The sequence below is a fragment of the Wyeomyia smithii genome, chromosome 2 (genome assembly GCF_029784165.1).
Source record: "Wyeomyia smithii strain HCP4-BCI-WySm-NY-G18 chromosome 2, ASM2978416v1, whole genome shotgun sequence".
In the NCBI taxonomy this organism is placed as follows: Eukaryota; Metazoa; Arthropoda; class Insecta; order Diptera; family Culicidae; genus Wyeomyia; species Wyeomyia smithii.
In genome coordinates this window covers 55,202,639-55,228,967 of record NC_073695.1, presented here as the reverse complement: position 1 = coordinate 55,228,967, position 26,329 = coordinate 55,202,639, and the positions used below count along the sequence as shown (strand labels likewise).

General features: G+C 38.9%; 1 protein-coding gene across 3 annotated transcripts; it reads right to left on the bottom strand.

Moving 5' to 3' along the window:
* Nucleotides 1-5,457: 5,457 nt before the first annotated feature.
* On the bottom strand, nt 5,458-26,010 carry LOC129723990 (uncharacterized). 3 transcript variants are annotated; one of them, XM_055678535.1, is made up of 5 exons: nt 25,738-26,010; nt 6,917-7,448; nt 6,737-6,860; nt 6,355-6,669; nt 5,458-6,298 (listed from the first exon to the last, which is right to left on the bottom strand). In XM_055678535.1, the coding sequence occupies exons 2-5, from the start codon at nt 7,330-7,332 to the stop codon at nt 5,594-5,596; spliced, it is 1,560 nt and encodes a 519-aa protein (XP_055534510.1). In that variant the 5' UTR covers nt 7,333-7,448; nt 25,738-26,010; the 3' UTR covers nt 5,458-5,593. The 3 variants fall into 3 exon arrangements, with proteins under 3 accessions (XP_055534510.1, XP_055534508.1, XP_055534511.1); XM_055678533.1 differs by lacking the exon at nt 25,738-26,010 and adding an exon at nt 13,547-13,703; XM_055678536.1 differs by lacking the exon at nt 25,738-26,010 and adding an exon at nt 12,611-13,144.
* Between the last annotated feature and the right edge of the window lie 319 nt (nt 26,011-26,329).

Genomic DNA, 26,329 nt, shown 5'->3' with positions numbered 1-26,329 from the left:
AAATAGTTTTGAAGCTTCGTACTCTGTACTCGTCATACCGTTTTAAACACGTGTTACTTTTGTTCAATCAAAGTAAATACTATTTAACTATGAGTATTTTATGGCAGTAAAATTTACGCAATATTGTTCGGAAATATTCTGATAATATCTAACACCCGTACAAGAGTTATCATCGGTTCAGTGGCCAAACATGCATTTTTATGACTGAAAACTTCCGTTCCCAAATTTTGAAACAGAGTCGTTTTTTCCACGAAGCAACACTGTAACAGAGAAATTTTTTTTTAGTAAGAAAAATTGTTTTCTCAAGGCTAACCAGCAAATATTTTTGGTTCAAACAATAATAAGTATTGTTGTCTTTAAAGTCTTTAAAGTGGCGTTAGCTATTGTTTCGAGATTTGTAATCTTCTCCTGTTATAGTGTTTTATAAAACTTTAATACTCGCAGTTGTAATCTGTACGGTAAAATCCTAAATTAATCCACCTAGCGGGCAGACACAGCCTTTCTCATTCAACCTTATTATTTGTTTAGATAGATTTACACGAACACTTCAATTTTCGGAAAAATACACCTTGATAATATTTGCTTGATTTATTTATCACAATCTTTTGATAACAAAAAAAACAATAACAAACTTTTGATAGCCAACAGTGTAACTATACCGAACATTTGAAACATAACATTCAAACAGATATGAACATACATTAACACATGCAAATAACATGAATTGAATATGTTTTAGATTTATGACTCGAATTTGTTTTTTGATCGTGGTAGAATTGAAACGTCCCTGACGGTCTCGAGGTACGACGCTGGCCTAACAAGCCAGTCGTCGTGAGTTCGAGTCTCGGCTCGGAAGAAACTGTTAGTGTCAGTAGGATCGTAGCGCTAGCCCCGCAATTGTCCTGTACACTGAACGGTTGGCCGCGAAGTCTGTGTATAAATAAACAGAAGGTCGAGTTCCGAATCGGAATGTAGCACCAAGGCTTTACTTTGCTATAATCGTAACGTCGCTGTACTCATATTTAGGTTGGACTTTGAATTGATGATTGAATAAATGTACACGTGGTTCAAAAGTTGTGAAAAGCAACACAACTTTTGAACCACGTATTCATTTATTCAATCATAATAAGTCATCAGTTCACTCTCAACTAGCCCGATCATTTGATAATAGTATTATTCAAATCGGTTGTGTAGTCAAATTTAAATTTTAGTGCAACGTAAGAACTATTGAATAAATATTAAACGGAACACAAACACTTACGGTTCTTACAATTTAAAAATTACCTTTTTACCGACCGGTTTCGGGTAAGCTGTTACTTATCTGCAGGGCGATGTCCAACTATTAGTAGGACATATAAGTGTTTGTGTCCCGGTTGTGTAGTTTCTGTGATATTGAAGTTTCGTAATTTTCACAGTTTGATACATTACAGACAAAGTTACAGTTCGATTACAATAAAATTCAAAAAAGTGATATGGGGCAGCTAGACCTTTCATTTGACACTAATTTTGTGGAAATCGGTTCAGCTATTTCTAAGAAAAGTGAGTGAGTTTAAATAGTCTTCGGAATATGTTTCTTCTCAAGGCTGGATTTCACATTTTTAAACATAACAGACAAAGTAAAACTCCGATTGCAAAACAAATCAATAGGGTCTTATGGGGCAACAAGACCTTCCATATGGAATTAATTTTATGAAAATCGATTCAGCCATCTCTGAGAAACATGAGTGAGATTAAAGAGTCTCCAGAACATGTTTTTGTTCATAACTTTTGAACCATACGTGCAATCTTTATAAAATTCAAAAGTTAAGGGTTTTCCAGGTAGCCCGTTCTTTTGAAACCAATTTTGTTCAAATCGGTTGATTGGTTTTTGAGATAATGATTTTTCGTGATGTTACATTTTTAAACATAACCTCTAAACTAAAAATCCGATTACAATAAAATGCAATAGAGTCTTATGGGGCAATTAGACCTTTCATTTGCAATTAATTTTATGGAAATCGGTCCAGCCATCTCTGAGAAAATCGAGTGAGATTGGGAGAGCGTTACACACACACACACACACACACACACACACACACACACATACAGACACACATACAGAAAATGCTCGGCTCGTCGAACTGAGTCGAGTGATATACGACATTCGGCCCTTTGGAGCACTTCTATACCTTTGGTTTTTTCAGTGATTGCTATACCTTTCTAGGAGAAAGGCAAAAATTCAGCTGTCAGAAACTTTTAACCTCTTGAAAATGATTTTTTTTTCACAATGCTACTGTAAGCTGTAGCATTGTGAAAAAATTCATGCGCCACGTCGCATCTACCAGCTGAATCTTAAACGCAACCCAAAAAGGTTTTGAAATTTTATAAAATCGAAGCGCAAAGAGTCTGGGCTACCATCGTCTATATTCCTGGATCAACATACAGCTAGCACCATGGCTGATAAATGCAACCTGTTTGCAACATTTTTCAGCTCAGTGTATGGAGTCAACTCTGGGAAAGTTGAGGATGCTCTGGAACTCACACCTGCGGTACCTGTTAACGTAAGTTTGCCCGAAATTATCTCTGAAATTATGCACAAGGCGATGAAAAAAATAAACATGTCTAACCAACCGGGTCCGAATGAAATCACAGCATGCATGTTGAAAAAATATTTTTTTACAATTGAAGTCACCCCTGATGTACCTGTTTAATTTGTCGCTCAGAACCGCTACCTTTACCAAACTAAAAGCTACATCTCCACATACCAACACGGTTTTTTTTTCTGGACGATGCGTCACAACGAATCTGTGTGAATTTACATCCTACTGTATTCGTCAGATAGGAAAGGGACGACAAGTGGATGCCGTTTATACTGATCTTAAGACGGCATTTGACAAAGTGATCCATTCTATATTGCTGGCTAAGCTGAGCAAAATCGGATGCTCTTCTGACTTCGTTGAATGGCTCCGGTCGTATATATGTGAGAGAAAGTTGGCTATAAAAATAGATGGATCGTCTTTACGCTGGTTCACTAATAGTTCGGGTGTGCCTAAAGGTAGTAACTTGAGTCCTCTTCTGTTTTCGCTATTCATAAACGACGCATTTGCATATCTTGGAGCTGGTTGTTGCCTTGTCTATGCCGAGAACGGAGGATGCAAAAAGTTCGGGACTTTGGCGATATATTAGACACGGCCCTTACGTTTGAGAATCACCATGAGGACATCTTCGACTTCTACTTGGCTTCGTAAGTAAGTTTCTAAGGACTTTAAGGATCCGCACACACAGAAATCCTTATACGTCAGCCTCGTGCGGCCTATACTAGAAACTGCTTCGGTAATTTGGGACCCTTATCACAATTCTCCTGAGGCTCGGATTGAATCTGTCCAAAAAAGGTTAATAAGATTTGCTCTACGCAACCTACCATGAAACGATCCGCAAAACCTGCCACCATACGAGAACCGTTGTAAGCTGATTGGCTTAGAAACTCTGCAGCAAAGAAGAAAACGTGCTGAGGCGTTGTTCATTGCTAAGCTTTTAACCGAAGACACTGATGCGCCAAATCTTCTCAGACAAATATGCCAAAAAATTTAGGGATACTCCCTCCGCAGAGCTCTATTTCTACGATTGCCATTAAGTCGACAAGACTACACCCTACACAAACCGATTCGATCGATGATGGACGTTTTCAACAATGTGTCACAATTTTATGATTTTAATCTGACTTTTAACGAGTTTAAAACTAGAATATCGCAATTTATGTTTAGATAACTGTTTTTACAATTATATTTATATTCATTGAGACTATAATGTCGGATGGAATAAAGACAAATAATAAAAATAAGGTGGTACCTAACAAGTTACGTTGACATTATCATTACACAATAAACCACCACAAACTTTCCCTCGCAGTTTTCGGTAAACTTTGCTATATTACTCAATTCAACGTTTTTACCTTAGCGCCGTAACTCAGCAAGTCCGTCACTAGGCAAGCATTTAATTAAATTATAAAGCTGCAATTAAATATACCCCGAAAGTTTGACCTTAAATAATGAAACTGCATTTTGTTTTGGCCTCTCTCGGTTAGCAATAAACCTCCCATTCCAACCGTAAGCGACATCGTTACTTACCAATTTCTCCAACGTAGCCAACTACCGGAAGAATCCATCAAGCTGAAAGAAAATCGGTTGTATAATGCGGGAGTCCCCACCACCCGAACTGACCGGTTTAGGAAGATTGGTGACACCTCTCTACACAAAACCCCATAGACCACGTTTTGTCAAGCTCACCGAAATCAGCGAAATTTGTGGCATATCTTATGCGTCAACTTGTTTTTTATGTACTTTTACTTTCGATTCATTTCGAGACAACGGTTTTCATTTTCAATTCCCCAGACATTGGACAAAAATCTGTTTTATTGATGAATCAGGTTGGCCGTTTTAATTGTGACTACCAAGCCAGCGGAACTAAACCACAGCCAAAGGTTTAACTAATGGGTGGGACTTTGTTTTTCAGAGTCAGACAGAGCGTCTGTCGCTGCGTGAAAGCAACGTGAGCAACGCAAATAGTGCTGCAGCTAACATATCAAGGCCGAAATTGATTGGATCAGAGCAAATTGCTAGCAATTGAATGGAGATGTCACTCCTGCCCATAAAGCACCGCAAACGGTTGATCGTTTGTGTTGATTGCATAATAATTTAATTAGTTTCAGATATCGGTACAAGGTAATTAAAAGGAAATAAAAGAAACTCGAACTTTAAAGGGGCTTTATGGACTGTCTGTTTCAACGAGAGCGAATAAGCTTTTATTTCTGAGGAAATACATCGTAGGAAATTAGTTTCATAATTTTATCACATTGAATATAAACGTTTTTCTCGCTTTCTCGTTTTCTTGAAGATTTATTTAAAAAAACTTATTCTAGACGAAAAGGAAGCTGTTTAAAGAAAAATGAAACCTTAACAAAAATAGTCGCGAAAATTCGATTCGCCAATTGACTGGAAATGCTTTATAGCAAATAAGTAGTAAATTGAGTCACTGCCGCCTAATATCATCAATACACTAGGTAGAGAAGAATATGGTTAAATTGATAACAGTTACTTTGTTACCGTTTTGTCATTAGATTAGTTGAAAATCTTGATGCTCAAGAATCTTGGCGCAAAAAGAAGAAACAAATTTGCTCATATTGCTTCAAGGATTCATTGCTAGATAATAGTGTGATTAAAGCAACAAATCGAAAAAAAATCTAGTTGAATTATTTAAGTCAGTATAGAAATGCAAAACATTAAAATACAATTATTAATCGCATTATGACAAAACTGAAAAAAATGGCTTCTTTAGAATTTTCTCTTATTTACGTGTAGTTATGTTTTACAGTCTACGTTCAAAGTACCATCGCTTTATTCGTTGCACATTAAAAATTTTAGGGCAAAACTGAAACTGAATTCATTGTGATATTTAATAATGAATATTTTTAATTCAGAATATTATTTAAGTGTTTTATTATTTGAAAACAGATAATTAAATAATACTATATGACACAGTAATATACAACAACTTTTCGCCAGTGCGACGTGTGTAAAACAGCAGACAATTATAACATTAATTAACGATAATAAAATTACTCAAAACTATGCCACGCCGATATGGGTGATCCCTTGTAGGCCACCATTTTTTTCCATTGGTCCTGCTTGATCGAGTTGGTGTTGGCTGCGTTTGGACCCAGAAACAGTTGCCCCAAGTATACTTTTTTACCCAACTTGTTTTTCGCGGCCAAAGCAACCCGGATTGAGACGTGATCCAAACTGCGCTCGCTGCTTAGCGGCAACACAATGGTGCACTCATCTGGATTCCAACGGGTGGACAGCGTCGGTCGGAAGGGTTCTGACTTCCACGTTGCCGATAGTATCTCGTGCTCAAGCACGGTCGTCTTCATGTAGATTTTCTCGTTAACTGCCTCGAACTCTTCCTTGACCTTTATTCCACAGCGAATCTTAGCGGTGGAAATTTTCAAACACAACCCGTTTTGATTTCTGTCTCGGTTCTTAACGCTCTTCACCATCCGTTTAAAACTGAATCGACTCTTGCGGGAAGAGCCCGAGTTTGGAACTGGAGAACCACAGGTAGGAGACGCGGGACTGGTAGGACTGGTGGGACTCATAGGACTATAAACACTAGGTGAAGAACACCCAGATGAGGTAGATGAGTACGGACCGTCAACATTGAATGATAGATCCTCCGCGGATTGTTTTCGGTCGAAGTTGACATCCGTATAATCGGACAGCTGCAATGTTACTTCCACCTGTCCTTTGGGGCTTTGGAATACCTAAAAGTTTGAAATTGGTTAGTCTATGATAAACTTAGAAGTACTGAAAAACATACCGTAACTCGAGACTCGGCCGGTTGCGTCACTGTGATGTCTTTTATCGGAAGCCACATCTCCTGGGTGGAGAATAGGCGACCCTTACATACTTCTTTGAATGCCTTCGGTTCCAGGAAGTACGTCACTGATCCAATGTTCCGTTGGCTTTCACTGGTTGTGAGCTTCTTCAGGTTTTGCTTCTGATCAAAGTTGGCACTCTTCGAATCCGGTGGTTCAACGTCTTTGACTAGTTTACCGATGACCGGTTTGTCCTTCAAACGTTGGCTGCCCTGCCGTATGAAAGTCATCGTTTTGTGCTTGAATGTTGCTGTGTACTGGTTAAAAATCAAAAATAATCAATTAGTTTGCATGGTTCAAACTTAAAGGAAAGCAGTTGCTTACCCCAGGAGGTAACTCCAAGAGAGCAAATACTGTAAAAACGACAAAATTTCCGTTAAATACTTTTTCCGGGATCGTTAAATCCGGTTTTTCTTTTGGCTGATTTTTCTTGACACGAAAAGAAGATCTGTAAAACAAATGTGATTTTGAGGGTTCACTTTTTAATCAATTTTTTAAACTAACTTGAGACTAGCAGCCAGTGGGAAATGGAAAGTTTCACCGAACATCGGCCACGAGGCCGTCTGAATGGATGAATCAAACTTGGCAGCGCCGGGAAACAGCTTGATTTTAACCATGTACCCCTCGACGTTTTTTAGTCCGAAGCTGCTCGGTAGGTGGCGCGCACCAACTAAATGAACTTGTAGCTCAGGAACGGTCGCGTTTGACTCGTTCGCTGCTGTCGTTTGGTTGCTGCTGTTTATGGTGCCGCTTGCATCGCCATTACCGTTATCACAGCCGGTACTCAAACCGGGGTCTAGTACTAGCTTAAAACCTACTACTGGCTCGAGTCGATCGTTATTATTCGCCCGGTTCGATTTGTGCGAGGCGGCAGCACCGTCAAGCGATGTGGAATGGAACAGTGTCTTAACTTTGTTCATTGTGATTTGAATAAATCGCCTTTGGTGGGACTACGTACAGGTGTTTTAGAATGATTGCTGATCTCACCGTGTTGCGCATGGGTCAGAGATGATTCATCTTTTCTTGATGGGATTATCTGAAATGAAATATTTACGGCATATTAAATTGTTTGCTGTAAGTTCGCGACAAGTACTCGTGCATGTTATGAAAGTATTGTGGTAGTAATCGAAAAAATAAGCTTAAACATGCTATAACTTTGTAAGGAAAAGTCCTGGAGATGTGTGGTCTTCGACAAAAACGTGTGTTTTGTATGCCCAAATGCTTCTTTAGAGCAACGTTTTCTTGTACAATGTAGCTAACAGAAGTTAAGTGCAAAAAATTAACTTTTAAGTAATTTTCACAGAAAATACTCCGTAACTCTGTACCCAATGAAGATAGGAATTTTGTTTGTTCAGCAAAAATTCATATTTTTGCACGTTCTAAAACTTTGCCAAATTAACCATTCCACTATCTCTTAACACAAAAAAGTTAGTATTCCACTTGCCCCTTTTTAACCAATACGTTCTTGAAGTTATCGAAAAAGTTAGCTAAAATATGATATAACTTTGTAAGGAAAAGTCCTGGAGATATATGACCTTTGACAAAAATGTGTGTTTTGTGTGCCCTTACAATTCTTTCGAACAATAATTTCGTGTAAAACGCAACCAACAAAAGTAAAGTACAAAAAACTAACTTTTAAGTAAGTTCCATGTAATATACTTTATGACTTTGTACCGAAAGAAGATAGGATTTTCATTTGTTCAACAAAGTTTCATAATTTTGAATCTACTACAACTTTGCTGAACAAACTATTCTTCTATCTTTTAACACAAAAAAATTAATTTTTTTATTTTTAGTATAGTAAACTATAATACTTTTTGACAATTTGCGATTATGCGGGTCATTCTTACAAACAATTGTTCCGAAGACACTTTTAAGTTAGGATGAAGGTAAAAGGCGCTATGAAATTAAGTTCCACTTTTTGCCTTATTGGACCACTGTGCATTGGAAGTATACAAGCAAAGTGTATCAAATATACGAGATGTTTATATCCTCTTATTAATAGAAATTCCAAACTATGTTTAAAGAATAAACTTTTGATTTACAAACAAATTTTTAGACCAGCAATGTTTTATGCTGTACCGATCTGGTCAAGTTGTTGTTTAACAAGGAAGAAAACGCTTCAAAGGATTCAGAATAAAATTCTGGAAATGATTTTTAAGAGTCCTCTTTGATCTGGTACCCTCGAATAACATAGACTTTCTGGTGTTGAAACATTAGAAGCTATGTCAAATAAAATTATTAACAATTTTCGACAAAAATCGTTGCAATCCTCAATTGCTACGATAAGCTCTCTATATAGCCAATAAGATAGCTATTAATTAGTAGTAAGTTTACTTCCCTTTCTTGACAAGTGGGTTTTAATCCCTACGAATGATAAGTCCTAATTGCGAAAGCAAAAATCCCAACGATTAAAATTACAATTTTTCTAACAGTGTTGAGAAGTCACTATTTGTGATTGAACACACATACTCATTATTTACTAATATTTATCATAAATAAATAAACTACTAACAACCCCCTCTTATTAAAAAAAATTGAGAATCAAAGGCGATTTCAAAATTGAAATTGAATTCCTAAACAATAGTTTCGACTATGTCAAATCAAAATCAGGGAAGTATATAATGTTTATTATTAAATAGCAACACTTTTTATGGACATAAAAAATTATAATGTACGGAAATTACAGATGAGCAAGGTTCACGTAAAACCACTTCAGACTGTATGTTTTTACTTGAAATCATTTTGGGTCATTTTCGGCCTCTGGGCGATTGGGTTCCTAAAATAACCTTATTGGATAGTATTAAGTCATTTCCCAGCTCTATTTGGTCAAAAAGCTATGACAGGTCGGACTCCATCCGGGACACGATTATCCGGAATTTTAGACTCGATTATCCGGAATTTTATTTATTTTTGTTTTTGTTTTTGATTTTTATTTCGAAATTTCACCTTTACTTTCCCTTCTGGCAGATTTGTTACCATTTATTTCTCTTCATGTTAGGGACGTGTCCGAATTCAGTGTCCACTTTTTTTGCTTCTCGAAATTTTACCCTCTCATCTTCAGAAATAATTTTTGGCTACACCACTGCATCATACAAGTGAAATAAGTTAAGGTAATATTTATTTTATGTTCGTTAATCGTAAATTTGAATTATTTTTTAATTGTGATTCGATTATCCGGAAATTTTGATTATCCGGAGTGATAAAATTTTTGATACTCCGAATAATTGAGTCCGACCTGCATCTTAAAACTACATCTTTTGACGTGTGATGAATTTTTCCTCCGATTGCTGCAAGAATTAAAGATAATGCGTTGAAGACTGACCGAATTTGAAATTGGATAGTTTTAAAAGAACATTCAACCATTCGCCGTGCAAATTTGTACACCCCCTCGATGGATGCGAATATTACTTTTTCACTAACTTTGGGGTTTAAAAAAATATAATTTACACCTACGATACTGCGCCGGTCATGATTGAGCCAAGGAACATCACAACATTGATCAATAATTCTGTGTAAATTTGCAAAAAGAATTGCGTTATAAATCACTTGTGAACTAGCGCCGCCTGGTGACCTTATCGCTACAATACATTTTTTTCGCTAGTTTACGAGGCTGGCGTTACTGGTAGCGCTATCTGGTTACGAATTGCTAATACAAAAAACTTTACACAAGTTTGGTACTCAGCATGAACGTCTGTCTGCGGTAGAAGTTTTCCTTTTCACCGATGTGCACATTTCTAACTTCCGTTGAATAATTTATGGTTCCTAAAACAAAATATTTTCGATGATTTGGATTAACCAAAACCATCTAGTTGAAATAATTGGCTGGTCGTTGGCAGCATTCAAAGATGACTAGAACAAGATACCTGACTCTTGCAGAATTAATCGGACATGATTGTCGCTGCGCGTGAGCAAAAATTGAACTAATTTATACACTGGTAATATGATGTATACTTAACGTCAAAATCAACTGACGACAACGCCAAGACATAACTGCTGAAAGGTGAAACAATTTTCCAGTATCCATGTGGACGACTGTAAGAGCAACCAAGGGAAGATCAGGTAACTAACCCCAGGGCGAACTTGGTCGTGTGTTGTTAGGGAAGAAGGGCTCTTTTGAGTTTCCAAGCGTCGGTCCTCCATGTTAGGAGCGGCTCAAAACGGCGTCTGCACTCCAGGTAAGGGACGGCCGATTACCGTTCTCGTGACAATGTGGGACTCTAAACAGTGTTGTGCACGATGGTCCTCTGGCAAGACAGGGGATCAATGCGCAGACCCTACAAGCTGCCACCGTGAAACACTCACAAGTAGTAAACAAAGAACGAAGAATTTCGAACTGAAGAAATCGGCACAGACCCACACGACGAAAACGGACTAACGATTGAAAACTCGGGACGTGGAGCTGCCAATCTCACAATTTCCAAGGAAACACACGAGTTATCTCCGAAGTATTAAAGTCCCGCAGGTACGATGTCGTAGCACTGCAGGAGGTGTGCTCTATCTAGTCCTAATGATTGTGTCTTTATATACTTAAAAAATTTCTCCTAATCCAAGTGCAAGGGAAGTGATAGTCGAACCGGTAGAGCCAATGTTGGAAACTACAATAGTCCGATGAGAGCTCCGTTTGCCCCGTAGGTTGTGCGACGAAAAGGAACTCGTAGAAAAGGGCTGTTTCGAACAATTCGGGAATTTGCGTTTATGTCGATATTACCCAGAAGTACAGTACAATCAGTTCGCGCCATGAGGGTGTCGGCAATTACCATAGCGCGTGAAAGATCACGTCTTACTTGCAAAGAGTCGAGACCGATGAGCTGCGCGCGGTGTTCGTATTCGGGCAACTGGTGGGGATCTTCGTTGAATTGCCCCGACTCTATTAACACCATTGAGGTAATGAGGGTACCACATTGCCGAACAGTATTCTAGCGTCGAGCGGACTAATGAGCAATACAAGCTTTTTAAACAGGACACGTCTTTGAATCTCTTGGCCATTCTCATAATCAGTCCAAAATTTCGAGAAGCTTTAGCAACAAGTGTAGCATGTATGCTCCTTGAAAGTGAGTTGACCATTGATCCAGACTCCCAAAATCCTTCACGCATCCTTCTCGTTTAATTGGTACTGCACCCAAGTGATACTTGAACATTATGGGCTGCTTTTTCCTGGTCAGCGAAATCACAGAACATTTATCAGAGTTAAAGTCATCCTATTTATATCACACCTTTTAGCAAAATTTTCAAATTCATGTTGTAAATTGAGAGCATCTTCTGAGCATCTGACTTCGGCATATATTTTCATGTCGTCTGCAAATATAATCTGGAACCGTTAAGAACGCAATTGACATCATTAAAGCATAAAAGAAAAATTAACGGCCCGAGGTGACTACCTTGTGGAATTCCGGAAGCAGCATGAGATTGTTTCGATCGGTTGTCTCCGATTTTAACCGTTATGTACTCGGCAGGTACCTTTTCAGGCTTTTTTGCTTTAAAAAACAAGGATAACCTCAACTCAGCCAGCTGAAACTTATGGAATGCTCCTAACTAGTGAAAATAAACCATTTTTCATCATCAGACTGTTTATAGCAGCAGAGTAGGTCAGGGGGGGGGGGGGGAGGGGAGGTTTCGAATTTTTTTACCACAAATGAAATGCTTCTTGCTTTTTTATTTCTTGGCCGATTTTCGATCATGGTCTGTCAAAAGATTGGAAAATCTGTGAATGGCGATTATTCGAAACAAAGTTTTAGGCGTTTGGTTTGGTCTGGTCGCACACCGACCATATGTTCTGAAATTTTGCCAAATGAACCATTCCTCTATCTTTAAACACAAAAAGTTGTTTTTACAATTTTTGTCACAGTAGGAGCTTTCTTTTTGATTGTTGAAATTATGCGGGGCATTCATAAGAACAGTTATTCCAAACAAACCATCAAGCTTGCAAAATTACAGAAGTACTGCGAACACGAACTCTGCACTCAAATTCACCAATAAGATTAAGGTCCACCCCCGATACACGCTTTTAAATCTATATTCATTGAGTAGATTTGAATTAATTTCCATTTTTTTTTAATGAACGCAAAAAATGAATTTTAGAATGACGCAAATCAGACTAGAATATCTGGTCATTATTTTATCTGAGCTCTAGAATGTTTAGCTTCTAATCATTTTTCGAACACAGCTGATTACAGGTATGGAAGTTATTTCACTCACAAATTCACTTTTCTAATTCTGCGATGAGTGCTGTGATGCATTTGCAAGATCGAATAATATTCAACACTCCTCTCACGTCTGTCCCAACAACCGGTTGAGTTCGCATATCTCTCTCGTAGTTATGACAAAAAAAAAACTTCATCCGTGTGAACTAATTCAAGGCCAATAGTGGCATGAAGTATTATTTCTATGAGATGATTGAAAAGCACGAACAACTCAAGTTGCATCGGGCTGCCACAGTTAAGCTTGCCCATCCTATTTGCATAACTCACACTGCTGCTTCCAACCGCCAGCGAGCGTACAATTAAAATGTTTTACTAATAATTGATAGCAATTAACAAACAAACAAGTGATCCGCATAATCGGTTCGTATTCTTTCGCGTGAGCACCGGAGATTTATTTCCACGATGGCTTTTACACATTTAAAATCACTCACTGCACCCTATGTGCTGTTGTTTACTAGCAAGCATAAGGTAGCATCTCTGTGCGATGGAATCAATCCACGTGCTGTCTTCTCATGCGTAAATGCGGCAAACGTTGATCTCTGGTCTGCTTATGAACACATATACAACGCTTCAACAGCCTCTTGTAGATAGCTGAACACGAACTCTTTCTAGCACACATACGAGCACTGGCTGGGCAAACAATTTAATTCTTCCTCACTACGAACTGTGAACGAGCAACGGAGCGAAGCAGAAGGAACGCTTATTGTATTTTATATTTCGCAATTCTCTCAAGGTAGACAATGAATTGATATTTAAATTCCTTTCCTTTTACGGGAGCAGCTGACGGACGTGGTGACGTACAGGAAGTGTTTTGTAAAGTTAGGAAACGAAACAACTTTGAGACCACTCAGGTAGTGGCGTTCGAGAGAAAAAAAATTAATTCTAGTTTCCTTCATATATAGTATCACTTATTTTTAAGGGGAGCACTCACTTAGACTTGTTATCTTTCATTTATTTTCACAGACAACATCGGCTGGCGCACCCGTCGTACGTGTTTGTGACCCGTCCATTGAGGCGCGCGCGCTTATTGAAGACAGCAAGGTTTCACATCGAACGTCGGAATTAAACTGAAGCTGGCTGTCAGCGACAAGTCACGAGGCTGCTGAGCGAATATTGTGTTCTAACTTGTTTGGAGAACTTTTCAGTGTGCTGTGGTTGTGTTGAGAGTACCTACCCATAAGGCTACCTTTGCACGTATTAGGGCTGTTCATCTCGGCTGTGGTTGTTTGCCGGTATTTTCGGTCTATTGCAGCGTGCTTGTTATCTCTCATTGAAAACAGCCTGAATTGATGCATTTCTACTAGCTATAATTTTTTTTTTCTCGATTATCTATTTGGTGTGTTTGGACAACGATAAGTACCTGCTCCTAACTATAATAACAAGCGAATATGACGCTATATCTAAACATGTTCACATTGGCAATGAAAGATACTCGTTCACATGTAGTAACTTTTGTTATTTATGTAATGACTTCGTGGAATAACGATAAAATAACCCATCGAGCAATCTAGTCGAAACACTGGTTCACAAAATTCCCCAAGGTAGTAAAATGGACTGGCCGCCACCGCCATCGATGATTTTGAGTCGGCGCGCGTTCCTAACCTTAGAAAGATAGTCTGCGTCAAGTTGATTCCTCGCTTTTAGTGATATTGTTCTTTCCTTTTTCAAATAAGGCAAAACTGCCGCATATGCCGAAGAAAAAAATGCTCTTTCACCAAGACAACACTTCCGCTCATTTTGCTCTGAAAGAGTGGTGGTTCGATCAGATTGAGCTCCGAGGGATTATTTCTTGTGTCTCCGTTCAAAAATTTAGTTCTCTGGCAAGCGATTCGCTTGAATGAGGAGGTACCGAATATCATAAAAATTTGAAAAAGCGCACAGCAAAGATTTCAGTGAATGGTTATTTTATCGAAATGAACATTTTAAACGAATCAATCTTCTCCAAACCCCAAACTGAATATCCACACCACATCACGCGTCACTAACGCTAATGCAAAAAATGAAAGATATTTGAGATGAGTGTTTCTCTTATAAAAACATATGTTGAAATTCGATTTTGAATTGAAAAGTAACGATTCAAGCATATTTCTAGAACATGATTTCCAATTCTCTTATTCTTAAAAGAAGTTTCGGGTTGGCATCTTATTTGAATGCGAACGATTTTGTACCCAGCGAAATACAATTATTATATTTCACCTTCAATTTGGTAGTATTCTGATGTCTGATGCCGTTGATTTTCATTGATCATTGGGATTTTAATGCATTACCAGCTTAACGCGTACTTTTGCTCACGTTATTTTCCCTTGTGGGAGACTGAACCACTGCGACCATTATTTGATCTGTTGTTTTATTGCTTACGCTGCTCGGGATAAAAGGTTCGAAAATTTGAGATCATATTTTATACTCCACTGCTTATTTACACAGCTTCACGCAAAAGTTCAGGCTTCGATCATCCAATGGGTTCTCTCAAAACGCACATTAAAGCGCTATTCCCACTGCCTCCGGGCCGGATCCTGGCCGTGTCCGTGTTCTCCCTGGATTCTTATGCTTTCACATTACTTCGTGTTTGAACGGTGCGTGCGCCGTGCTCTGGTTGAGAAATATTGATGTGTGTATGTGAAAGAACGTCTTCGACTTTCTTTTATACCGCAGCGCACTCCGCGCGAAATATTACAACATTACAACATGCACATATCTACCCGAGTGCCTTCCGTGCACTTTCCGGGCAACACAAAATATCTTGGGCAACGATATTTTTTCTCTCGCACGGCAACAACTCGGCGCTGCCCCGGTCTGGGCACGGTGCGTTGGTGTGAATGCGTTCGTAAGAACGCATGCAATCAATCTCAAACAAGCACGGACGACACACGGTACAGACACGGAAATACATTGACAGAGATCGAAATCAGAATATGTATAATACACACAAAACCGTGATATTTCGGTAGACTTCGGGTCAGGGTCGATTCGTGGTTTCATAGGATTATTAGAATCTCAAGCAGGCTGCAATCTAGTAAAAACAAAATTCAGAACAAATTTTTGTGCCAAATATAACTGCTACGTGAGAACCCTCAGAACTAGGTTTTCAAAAAGTATTACAACAAAGAGGTAAATAGGGCTGCTGTCACAGGGAAAACCACATCTACAAAATCAGATCAAGACACGAAATCAGCATGAGTGAAGCACTAGTATGACCACGACAAGGAAGGAGAACTGATAAAACCAGAGTCTATCTGTAAAAGTCGCGCAAAGAGAAAATCTATCGTTGCGGCAACACAGTTTTTGTGCCGTTTGTCGCCAAGAACTATACAATTTTGTTTTTCACCATGCATAAGCGAATTTAATTTTTTGAAATTCTTCACAAGGTACACAGTTTTGAAAGGTTCCACCGGTGATGCTTTGTTAAATTTAACTGAACCAGTGTACAGGTTGAATGTTGGATTTGAAATGTGTAGTAAAACTTCGGAAAAACACACATTCTTATCACGCTTAATTACAACACTTTTCATCCACTCCTAACATTATCACCTTGTTTATTTACATTGCTCGATTGGTACCCTCGTTTGACACTGATTTGGTTCCTTTGGTTTCATCTTTGCGCGACTCTATATTATAAACATAGACTCCGGATAAAACTAGTCCTCGAGGTGGTGAATGCTTAGTGCGGCCCGGATTAAGGCTTGTGGGGGCCCGGGGGCCAAGTAACATGTGAAGGCCCTTTTCAGTTGTCAAACTTTCAATAAAGGAACATGTCATACAGAAATCTGAGTTGAAGAAAGGTTATAGAAGGACTGAGTTAGATTTGTTGATATTTAAGTTTTTTTTAAAGTTTTTTGTGTCGTTAGTCATTAGAAGTGAACTATTGTGGGGGCCCGGGGGAATCGAAACGTGTCAGCCCCTGTCATGTGCAACGATAGGGAGGGGAACCTGATAACCGATAAAACAGAGGTGGCCAGGCGTTGGAAGGAACACTTCAGTGTGCTGTTGAACGGTGAGGGAAACAGTGGAGTCGAAAGGAGTAGGATGACTATTGAGAATGATGGTCAAGCTGTGGATCCACCATCCATGGACGAAGTGAAGAAATCAGTGAAAGTGCTGAGAAACTGCAAGGCAGCCGGGAAGGACGGCATTTCCGCCGAACTCTTCAAAGTCGGGAGCGAACAGCTGTATCGTGCATCCATCGGATCATGCTGAGTGTGTGGTCTGATGAAGAATTGCCCTCGTACTGGTTGGAGGGTCTCATATGCCCGATCTACAAAAAAGGCCATCGCCTGGACTGTAGCAATTATCGGGGCATAACTCTTCTCAATACCGTGTACAAAATTCTCTCCCGCATCCTGTTCCACAGACTGAGGCCGTTGCAGGAGACCTTTGTTGGCGAGTACCAATGCGGTTTTCGAGGGGGACGCTCCACGACGGACCAAATGTTTACCTTGCGACAAATCCTCGATAAATTTCGAAAATACAACTTGCAGACGCACCATCTGTTCATAGACTTCAGGGCAGCGTACGATTCAGTCAAGAGAAAGGAGTTATGGCAGATTATGATTGAACATGGCTTCCCAACAAAGCTGATTAGGCTGATACGTGCCACCCTTGAAGGTTCTACATCAAGCGTCAGGATAGCCGGTGAGATATCGCACTCGTTCGTGACGTTAGATGGTTTGAAGCAGGGTGACGGGCTGTCGAACTTATTGTTCAACATCGCATTGGAAGGTGCTATACGGAGGGCTGGTGTGCAGAGAAGCGGCACCATCATTACGAAGTCGCACATGCTTCTCGGTTTTGCGGACGATATCGACATCATTGGTATCAACTTTAGAGCTGTGGAAGAGGCCTTCGGACCTCTCAGGAGGGAAGCTGCGAGATTAGGGCTTGTCATAAACTCTGCCAAAACGAAATACATGGTGGCTGGCAGAGTGCGTGGTAGTCCGTTGGAGGCTGGTGCTGCGGTGGTGCTAGATGGGGAAACATTTGAAGTAGTCGACGAATTTATTTACCTGGGAACATTAGTGACATGTGACAACGAGGTTAGCCGTGAGATAAAGAGGCGGATAGCAGCCGCAAACAGGGCCTTTTACGGACTACGTAACCAGCTAAGGTCCCGCAGTCTGCAAATCCGTACTAAACTTGCTCTCTATAAAACACTGATTCTTCCGGTGGCTCTCTACGGCCATGAATCATGGACGCTGAAAGAGGCTGATCGGCGAGCTCTTGGTGTTTTTGAGCGTAGGACTTTGCGCTCAATCCTTGGCGGCAAACTAGAAAATGGTGTTTGGTGCAGACGCATGAACCATGAAGTGTACCAGGCATACAGAGCGAGAATGCCGGATGAGCGTCAAGCGAAGGCTATATTTAGCAGGAATCCCGATAGAGGTCCGCACTCGTTGGATGTGTGCTGTCGACGAGGATGCACGCGAAATAGGTGTTAGGGGCAATTGGAGGATAGCAGCCCAAGCAACGAGGGACATGGCGACGTATTCTGGATTCGGCACTGGATCGATAATCGGTCCGTCGCCTTAAAAGTAAAGTAAAGTAAGTAATAAGATAAATGAAGAACACACTTCTTCCGTCTCAAGCAGTACGAAAGACATTTCTTTTAGATGCTTTCGTCTCATTAGGTAGGGGAAGATGCAGCGCCACAGGTGCAGCTGATTTTAAACCTGCCGTTGACTTTCGGCGGTATAAACAATAGTAAGTATGTAATATTAGGTATGTCAGTACGAAATAAGCTAAGTAAGCAGTGGACGCCGGTGCTGTGGAGCCGGTTGTCGTCTAGGATTCGTATTTTAATAAAAGGAGTCGTCAGTAGGCACTTTTATGGAACAAGCGTCGTTCAATTCAATAGTCGTTCGTTTTCCATTCTACTTGTTACAAAAGTTTATATTTATTTTATGCTTCGAGCTCTAATAAATTTCAAGTCTCTCAAATTTAATAATTGGGGGTATTATGTTTTTTTTTTGACATTATAATGTATTGACCAACCTCAATAAATTAATTTCGCTTAGTTCTTGAAACCATCAATTACTCTTTTGAATAGTCTGAAGAGAATTCTCACGTTGAATTCTGATCTCTTCTATTGAATTAGGTTTTCATTAACTCACAGACAAACAGACGTGCCTCTTTGAAGAAAAATCCTGAAAAATCTTCGTCCTTATTCGAACGTTGCAGGCTTGCTTTAGTCAACACCAGCGGAAATACGGGCGGTTTTTGTCTGTTTGTCTGTGATTAACTTATTAATACACTACACTAGTGTGTTATTTCACAAAAATCTCCTATGACTATAGAAACTCTCCTATACATTACGTTCATCCTACACGGGCGGCGCAGGGGAGCTCGTAGCCTCAAGGTTACAGAGTCTGATTGACAAGCGAAAGGGCATTTGCGTTAAATTCATCAGTTTTTAAGATTTTCGCCATTTCAGTGTACACTCTTGCAATCTCGGGGTTTGTGATTGAAAGGAAACACAAGAGGATCCTGTATGAGTGAACAAGTCATGTCCTTGAGTTTATTCTTGCAATAGACATCATTATTCCTCTGAAAAGAGGTCAAAGGAGAAAAAAGAGAATGGATAAGATGAAACGTCAAATTAATAATTTACGATATTTCATGCGGTATCCATGAGAAATATCCATAGGTCCTGCCTTACTTGGATTCGGTCTCGTTTTACCCCAAACAATAAATTTAAGTTGGACTCAACAGCATTCTTTGGTCTTTGAACCAACCGTTAGCAAGAACTGCCTGTGGAACATGCCGATACTGGTTCCTTGACCGCAGAAATTGACCATAAATAGGGTAGGAAATAGTTTTTTTTACTAATCGTTTTAAAAACTTTCTTCCAAACCACTTTCTCGGTAACCTGGCAGCAGGTATGGCAACGAAGCTACTTCAAATTAAATTTGTTGTCTATTGCTTGTATCCCAATATCATAGTAATCTGATTAACTTTGTAAGTTAATTTCCATATTTTTATGGCATATAAACCAGAGACAGGATAATGAAACTGAAGGCACAGGGAGTCATTCAAATCCATTAATCCGTTTTCCTAGTCAACCCCTGACATACGGAGACGAACTTATTTTTGAATGAGGTTAATGAGGGAGGAGTCTGATAGCAACACTCGGATTTGTTCATTTCTAGTGTATACCACGAAACATGAAACATTCACATAAAAAATTCGAGTCGCGGTTATTGTTAACAATCAAAATCAGTATTGCGATTTAATGAAAATGCTGCAAAATATGGAATGCTACAACTTCCTTCAAAGGGCCAGACAACTACATTCTCAAGCAAATAAAGTAATTACACTTGACCTGTGGGACCTTGTGGATACTTGGAACTGTCTTAACTAAACGTCTCACAAAACACTGAAACTACGTCATTCCACGACTTCACTCATTTCGAGCATCCCTATCATCAATCGGAAGCGGAGAAACGTTGTTCTGCTCTCGCATCGCTTCTGACAGGTGAAATAAACAGCCCGCAAGTCTTTATCAGCCGTAACTCAAACACGTTCCTTGATTGACAACGACACTGCTGGAGCGAACACTCATATACCTATCTATGACGTTCCTGGTTGGTTGCTCGTTTGTTTGTTGTTCGCTTACTCACTAAATCACATCGGTTCGGTGATCTCAGCAACCCGATGCGATCGATGATGGAATGATAAAACTCGTTGCCTACTCTGTTGCTTGCGGTGCCATTAGAGGCGAGCTTATCAAAATGACAAGATATGTTGGATCGATATTCACAACCCCAAAGGGTTTTGCCAGTGTTCGTGTTGTTGTGCAGTGGGTTTGTTTTGAATGCACTTAGTCAGCTTTAGATATACGTTGGAGCATATTATAAATAAACCAGTGAAGTCTTTCATCTCCGCATGCAATGATAATTGAGGCCAATCTTAAATATATTGCATGTTTGTCAATGTTATCGTGATACCAGTAAGATAGTTATTCCTCTCGACGACATTGGGATAAAATCTGACCCGTTGAGGTGAAATGATAAGTTATATTTTAATTCATAGGAGTCTCAACTCTCATCTTTTTGACGTAGGACTACGTCTAACCGCACTATACCAAGATACATTCCGCGAAAACTAAAACCAAGATGTAACGACGGAATGAAAGATTTCAAACGGTTATACTGATGTAACCACATGATGGACCACAATAATCGATATGTCGTTGGATTGATAAAATGATGGACAATTTTGTGATTCTTCAATATTCATTATCACTTCATTGTTAAACAGTGAAAATTGAATAAAAGTTTCAAGGTCGAATTCTCACCAACAATGTACCAATCATATGCGAGCACGCCTAGCACAGACTTCATGAATAAACACCAACTGCCTGCAGTGATATCCTGTATAGCAGTGGCAAAAAAAAATTTTACAGAGTCTCCCCGTCCCAATAGGTCAACTAATGTTAGCTTCCATCAGCCTAGACTAAATTGATGTCTCGAAGGTAAAGCTTTTTCGGAAAGTTCGTAACCACCTCCACTACCAGACAGTTTTACGTTCTGCTGTTAACAAATATGTTAATGTTAATAAAACTGATGTCTTGAAGGAGAATATGATGGCACAGGCAACAGTACTGCACCAAGTAATGTATGAACAGAGCGCTGGTTACTCGTCGTCTATCAGTGCAGGAAAACTTGATATTCATTTTTGTGCAGTCAAGCCAAGTGAAAACTACATTGCCACTGTTGACGCACAGTGGGGCGTGGAACACAATCGAATTGCCGTTTGAATTGTCTTCTTCTTCTTCTTGTTTCGTATAGCAGCAAATATCAGAATTCAATATGATTTTTCGGATGTCGCAAAATAGGCTGCGCCGCCGGGGACAACAAAATGCGTTGTTTATTTTTGAACTCTACTTTAGATTTATTCAAATAACTAAATATAAGGTATTTAAAAGACAATAGAAAACCAAAATGCTCCGTACAGATCTTTGAATAGGTAGTTAAACGAGCTGTACTGATGATTATATTTTACTAGCTAAATGAATTTAGTCCAATATGACAATACTAGTTGCATCACGCGGTGGCGGTTTAGAGAAAAACCAAATTCATTTCATCTTGATATTAGAGTTCCGACGTTAGTGTTTGTATTTTTCAATTGAAATTTTTTTGAATTAGCATTTGCAAGAAAATTTTACTTTCCATAACCTTACTTGTAATTGAACAACGCTATGCAAACATTAATTGCTGAGGCTAATGTTGTGCATCACTCTAGCCCAGTTTATTTTCGCAGATAACGGACATATAACTTTCAAATATGGTATCTTCGTTGTTCTTTGGTATCTTGAAACTGATCAAATTTTTTTCTGATTGATTCTGTATACTGATGAAATGTTTAAATTGACCTGAATTGAATGTTAACATGTTCATAAAATTCTATGTCAATTTCAAATTTTCTGTGAATATACATTTTCTACTAAAACTGTAATTCGTTATCGATATTTTTTCCACGAGCTTGTAATTACAGGAAAAAAACTTATGTGACATCTTTGCCGCTTTGTGATCGGTGAGTGAGCCAACTTCAACAAGACAAATAGATATAGGATGAAGTTTAATTTCTACTAAATCGTACTCAATTAAATATTTTATAGAAGGTTGCCTTTTCGCGCATTAAAGAAAATTCGCTGTATTAGAATGAAAGGTATTCATCAATGGTCCAGAAACCAAATTTAGGGGAAAATCAAGTATCTAACTTTTTTATTTTTGTAGATAGAAAACCTTGTTTTACAATTTTATAGCTCCAATAATTTTAAGTAACTTTGTAAAAAAAAGTTTTTTTCTAAAACATTGTTATAGAGCTGTAGACCCAAATTTTCTCCTAAATTTAGTTTCTGGACCATTGTGAATGTTAAAGAGAATATTTTCTCTTCTAAGATAGAGTGCTGCAAAGAAATAATCAAAATACAGACCCCGTTCGATTCTGGCAACACCTCAGAATTTTTTCTGTTGCCAAAATCGAACCATGCCAATAATGAACGGTTTTTTTCATGACTTTTTTGACTTTTTAAATGGTCAAAGACGACCTTAACAGTAGAAATGGCCACCAATGAACTAGTTTTAGTTCCAAGTCGTTTGAGGTGTCGCTTGATGAATTAGGGCTGACGACCTAGATACTTGATATTACCACCGGAACCAAAACACCTTCCTTTTGGAAGATGTTGAGCTTAAGTTGGTTAAAATAAATCAAGCAAACTACAAAAGTAAAACGAGCTCAAATCAAACATAGCTTCAAAATAAAATTATAAAATTATTGTAGTCCTACGTCAACTATGCGGTCGTGTCTTGGTTACCACCCTCCTACTATTTTTTTACCTCAAACTTACAACTATGTAAGTCAATCAAACGAATCAATAAATAACTCGAAATCTACTTTATCTTGGAGTTAGTAAGACCCAATAACCCCATGTGGTATCCAATTCATACAACCCAACGCTGCTTGATGTAAAGTCATATTGGCTCCAGCAGCAGGAATAAGGACTCAAACATTCCTTTATATGTTAAATATAACTTTTATCACTATATCGACTCCTATATGATAATTATTGCTTTACCCTTACTGGAAGAGCAGTTTGTGGAACAATGCGCCGTTCCGTATGGATGTTTGGCTAAACTGAACCAATAGCTAGATAACAATATTTGATTTATATCATTAAAGTTCCATTGTACTCAAAACTATGCAATCTTATTTATTGTAGCGCATAGTACACAAATATCTTTTATATAACAATTCATCATATTCAACAACTAACAAAATGTTCGATTTTCACTCATTTTCTAACCAAGCAAAAATCACTGTCCTTCATTGTTGCTGACGTCAATTTCACTGCATATGCCGTTGATTGAAATATCCAAGTTGCTGATGTGCACATCAAACGGTAGAGCAGTTTATTTTTACTACACCCAACGCAAACGGGGAACATTTTATTACTTTAGGGCAATTTTTAATTACTAATTGTGTCTTATGACTGCGCATTATACACAATTAGTAACAACTAAAGAGTAACAAAAATTATGACGGCCACACGCTTGTATGTGTTTCTGCAGGAGAACATACAGCCAAGCACCGCACTGCATGTGTTAGCAAGACTTCACTCGCTACATTTGTATTGATGCAAAGATCTGGTTTATGTTTGTCCCTTTCATCCATTCATAATCAGAATCTATACCGTCAACCTCAATTGTCTAATTAGAAACACTTTCGTTTCGTCCCCCAGTGTTTACTTGAAATGGAAATATGTAATACTGTCTGACCAGAGTTGCCGAAGTTGCGAATATTGTTCTGGATGGGCACAAGTTTTGAATTTTCAAACAGGTCCAAATAAGTTTCCATGAACCAACGATTATGTGCTGTAGATAGCTTGCAAGAAAGCGAATGTTTTTGTTTTTCTCTAACGCAGTTTACAGGTCGTGATGTCATTTTAAGGCGCATTTCAAGTCTTTAAAATCATCAACGTTTGCTCGATCTATGACGGGGAAAATGCTGCTTGGCAGCTCTTGTCATATTTTTTCGCTACTCCGTATGCATACAACGAGCGAACTAATACACGCACACCGGATAAATTGGAGATAGAAGAAACTTGAAAGGCCTCTGCCAGGCTGAACGCCAACACGAGCGATGGGGCGAGATTTCTGCCGAAGGTTAATGAACAGTTTTACTTACGGCTGTTTATTTACCGACGGCAAGAATCTCGCCCGATCGCTCGCGTTGGCATTCAGCCTGGCAGAGGCCTAACATGTGCAACATATGCGACGGTGTGTGGTTTTTTTTTACTTGAGATGGAAAGGGAGCATTTTGCGATAGAAAAAAATTTGCATGTGGTTGAAACGACCATTATTAGATAGTCGTTCTCCCGTAACACGTGCTAAATATATGATAGTATGTGTTGTTACTCGACTAGGGAAGAATTTTATTGCCTTTTAAGTAATAGGTTTGTTACCCAAAAGGCAATTTTGCGCTATTGCTTCTAAAGTAATAAGGAAAAGTTTTGCGTGTACAGTTTGATTACGTTAGAACTAGGAAGGTGTTTATTATATTCATAGTTATACAATGAATGCTGGATAGGCATAAATTGCAACCAAACTAGTCGTAATTCATGACTGTTGAGCGAATATTACAGCAGTTTTGACATAATGTAAAAATTGGAACGTGGAACGTTCTAATGAATTTCATTTCCTTGTGAAGGAAATGTTTGGATGCCTAGTAGTAAGTGACTCTTGAGTTGTTCACATTATTCTAACAGAAAAGTAGAACTTAATAAGTGCTAACGGAAATTTAATTCGCTTATCTGATTCTCTTAATAAGTCGATGCTAATTGAGAATTATTAAAACGCAGCCCAGAATTCCCGATTGAGTCAATTTCTGAATCAATATGACATCAATATTTCCAGTGACTTTCAACACATCAATGTATATCCAAATGTAGTAACTTTTGTAATAGTCTGGCGAACTAAATTTATGGAATCTATTTTTTTCCTAGAGTCATGTGTCATGTAAAATATTTCCCAATAGTGTAAGTTCATTTTATTAAAAGATAAATATTACTAGTTCCGCAGTCTTGCAGCCCGCCAGACTTGCAGCATATTGATTATTCTCAACATTTCTAGAAGTGGAAAGGTTTCAAAAAAATCACGTCAACGTTGACTAACGATGAGCGATAGAATATGCAAATTACCGCCACTGGCACTGGCGATTCCGAATTGTCAATTTGTTGCGGCAGGCTGGCACGTGACACCATCCTCCTTGGATTCGATCACGACCTAGGTAGAATTCATTGACGCTGCGTACCAACCGGCTTGACATAACACATTTGTTTGCGAATTCCGTCACCCGGTGAGTAATTTAGCTGCCAGTAAAGATTGTCGTTGCATCGACAACCTTGCTGTTGCCTGGTGCGAAACAGCGCGCGCGACAGCTAGGCTCGAGGGTGCTGCAAGCTGAATGACACTATACCTAGTGGACGAAACGTTCCAAAAAACTTGGTCGAAAAAGCATAAAGAGCCATTATCATCAGACGAGTAATTATATTAACCGTAATTTGTTTGAAATTACGTATACACTACGCCGTCAAACACACCGTCGTTTCGTTTTTCGTCAAATACTTACGTGTGCGTTTCGAAGTTTCGAATGACGTTCATTAATGTGTACGTATGTTATCACTTCTTATCAAACACTGCACTTTGTGGTACTGTTATTTTCTCAAGAAACAAGCCTTTTTTGATAGAATGCTGCTGACGCGTAATTAAAAATAATCATCACTTGTACCATTTAGTTCCCTTCACTAGTGAGTAACTGTTTAATACTCAACAGTGTTTACCGATATCACTAAAATCCCAGCTTTATGCAAAAAAGCAACTGGTACTCAGAATGTTTCCAACAAAATGTCATACTTACTGGATGTCCGTACGTTAGTAAGTTTGCTTGCAAGCGAACTGATATCATCGCCGCTCGTGCCGTTTGGTACTTTGCCACAGTGGTAAAAAGTGTGCAATAAACCAACCACATAAACACCAGTGTGCCATCACACCTTGAATATCAGATATTAAGATGATTCATTGACCCGCCAAATATGGAATGCCATTTTGTTTCGGAAATGTTTGTGTCAAGGTAGTACTGTGTACTGTCTAGAGTCTCGTGTTTTCAAATAAACAAGACTCGGAAATAAACTAGTTGATGCGTCCTAAGCAAAACACTACTT

What these genes read in the sequence shown, in the direction of transcription:
- LOC129723990 (XM_055678535.1), bottom strand. Translation starts at nt 7,332, where the DNA reads ATGAACAAAGTTAAGACACTGTTCCATTCCACATCGCTTGACGGTGCT. An exon ending in TCTTGGAGTTACCTCCTGGG is followed by an intron (nt 6,670 to 6,736) that starts GTAAGCAACTGC and finishes ATTTTTAACCAG; the next exon opens with TACACAGCAACATTCAAGCA. An exon ending in CGGCCGAGTCTCGAGTTACG is followed by an intron (nt 6,299 to 6,354) that starts GTATGTTTTTCA and finishes TCAAACTTTTAG; the next exon opens with GTATTCCAAAGCCCCAAAGG.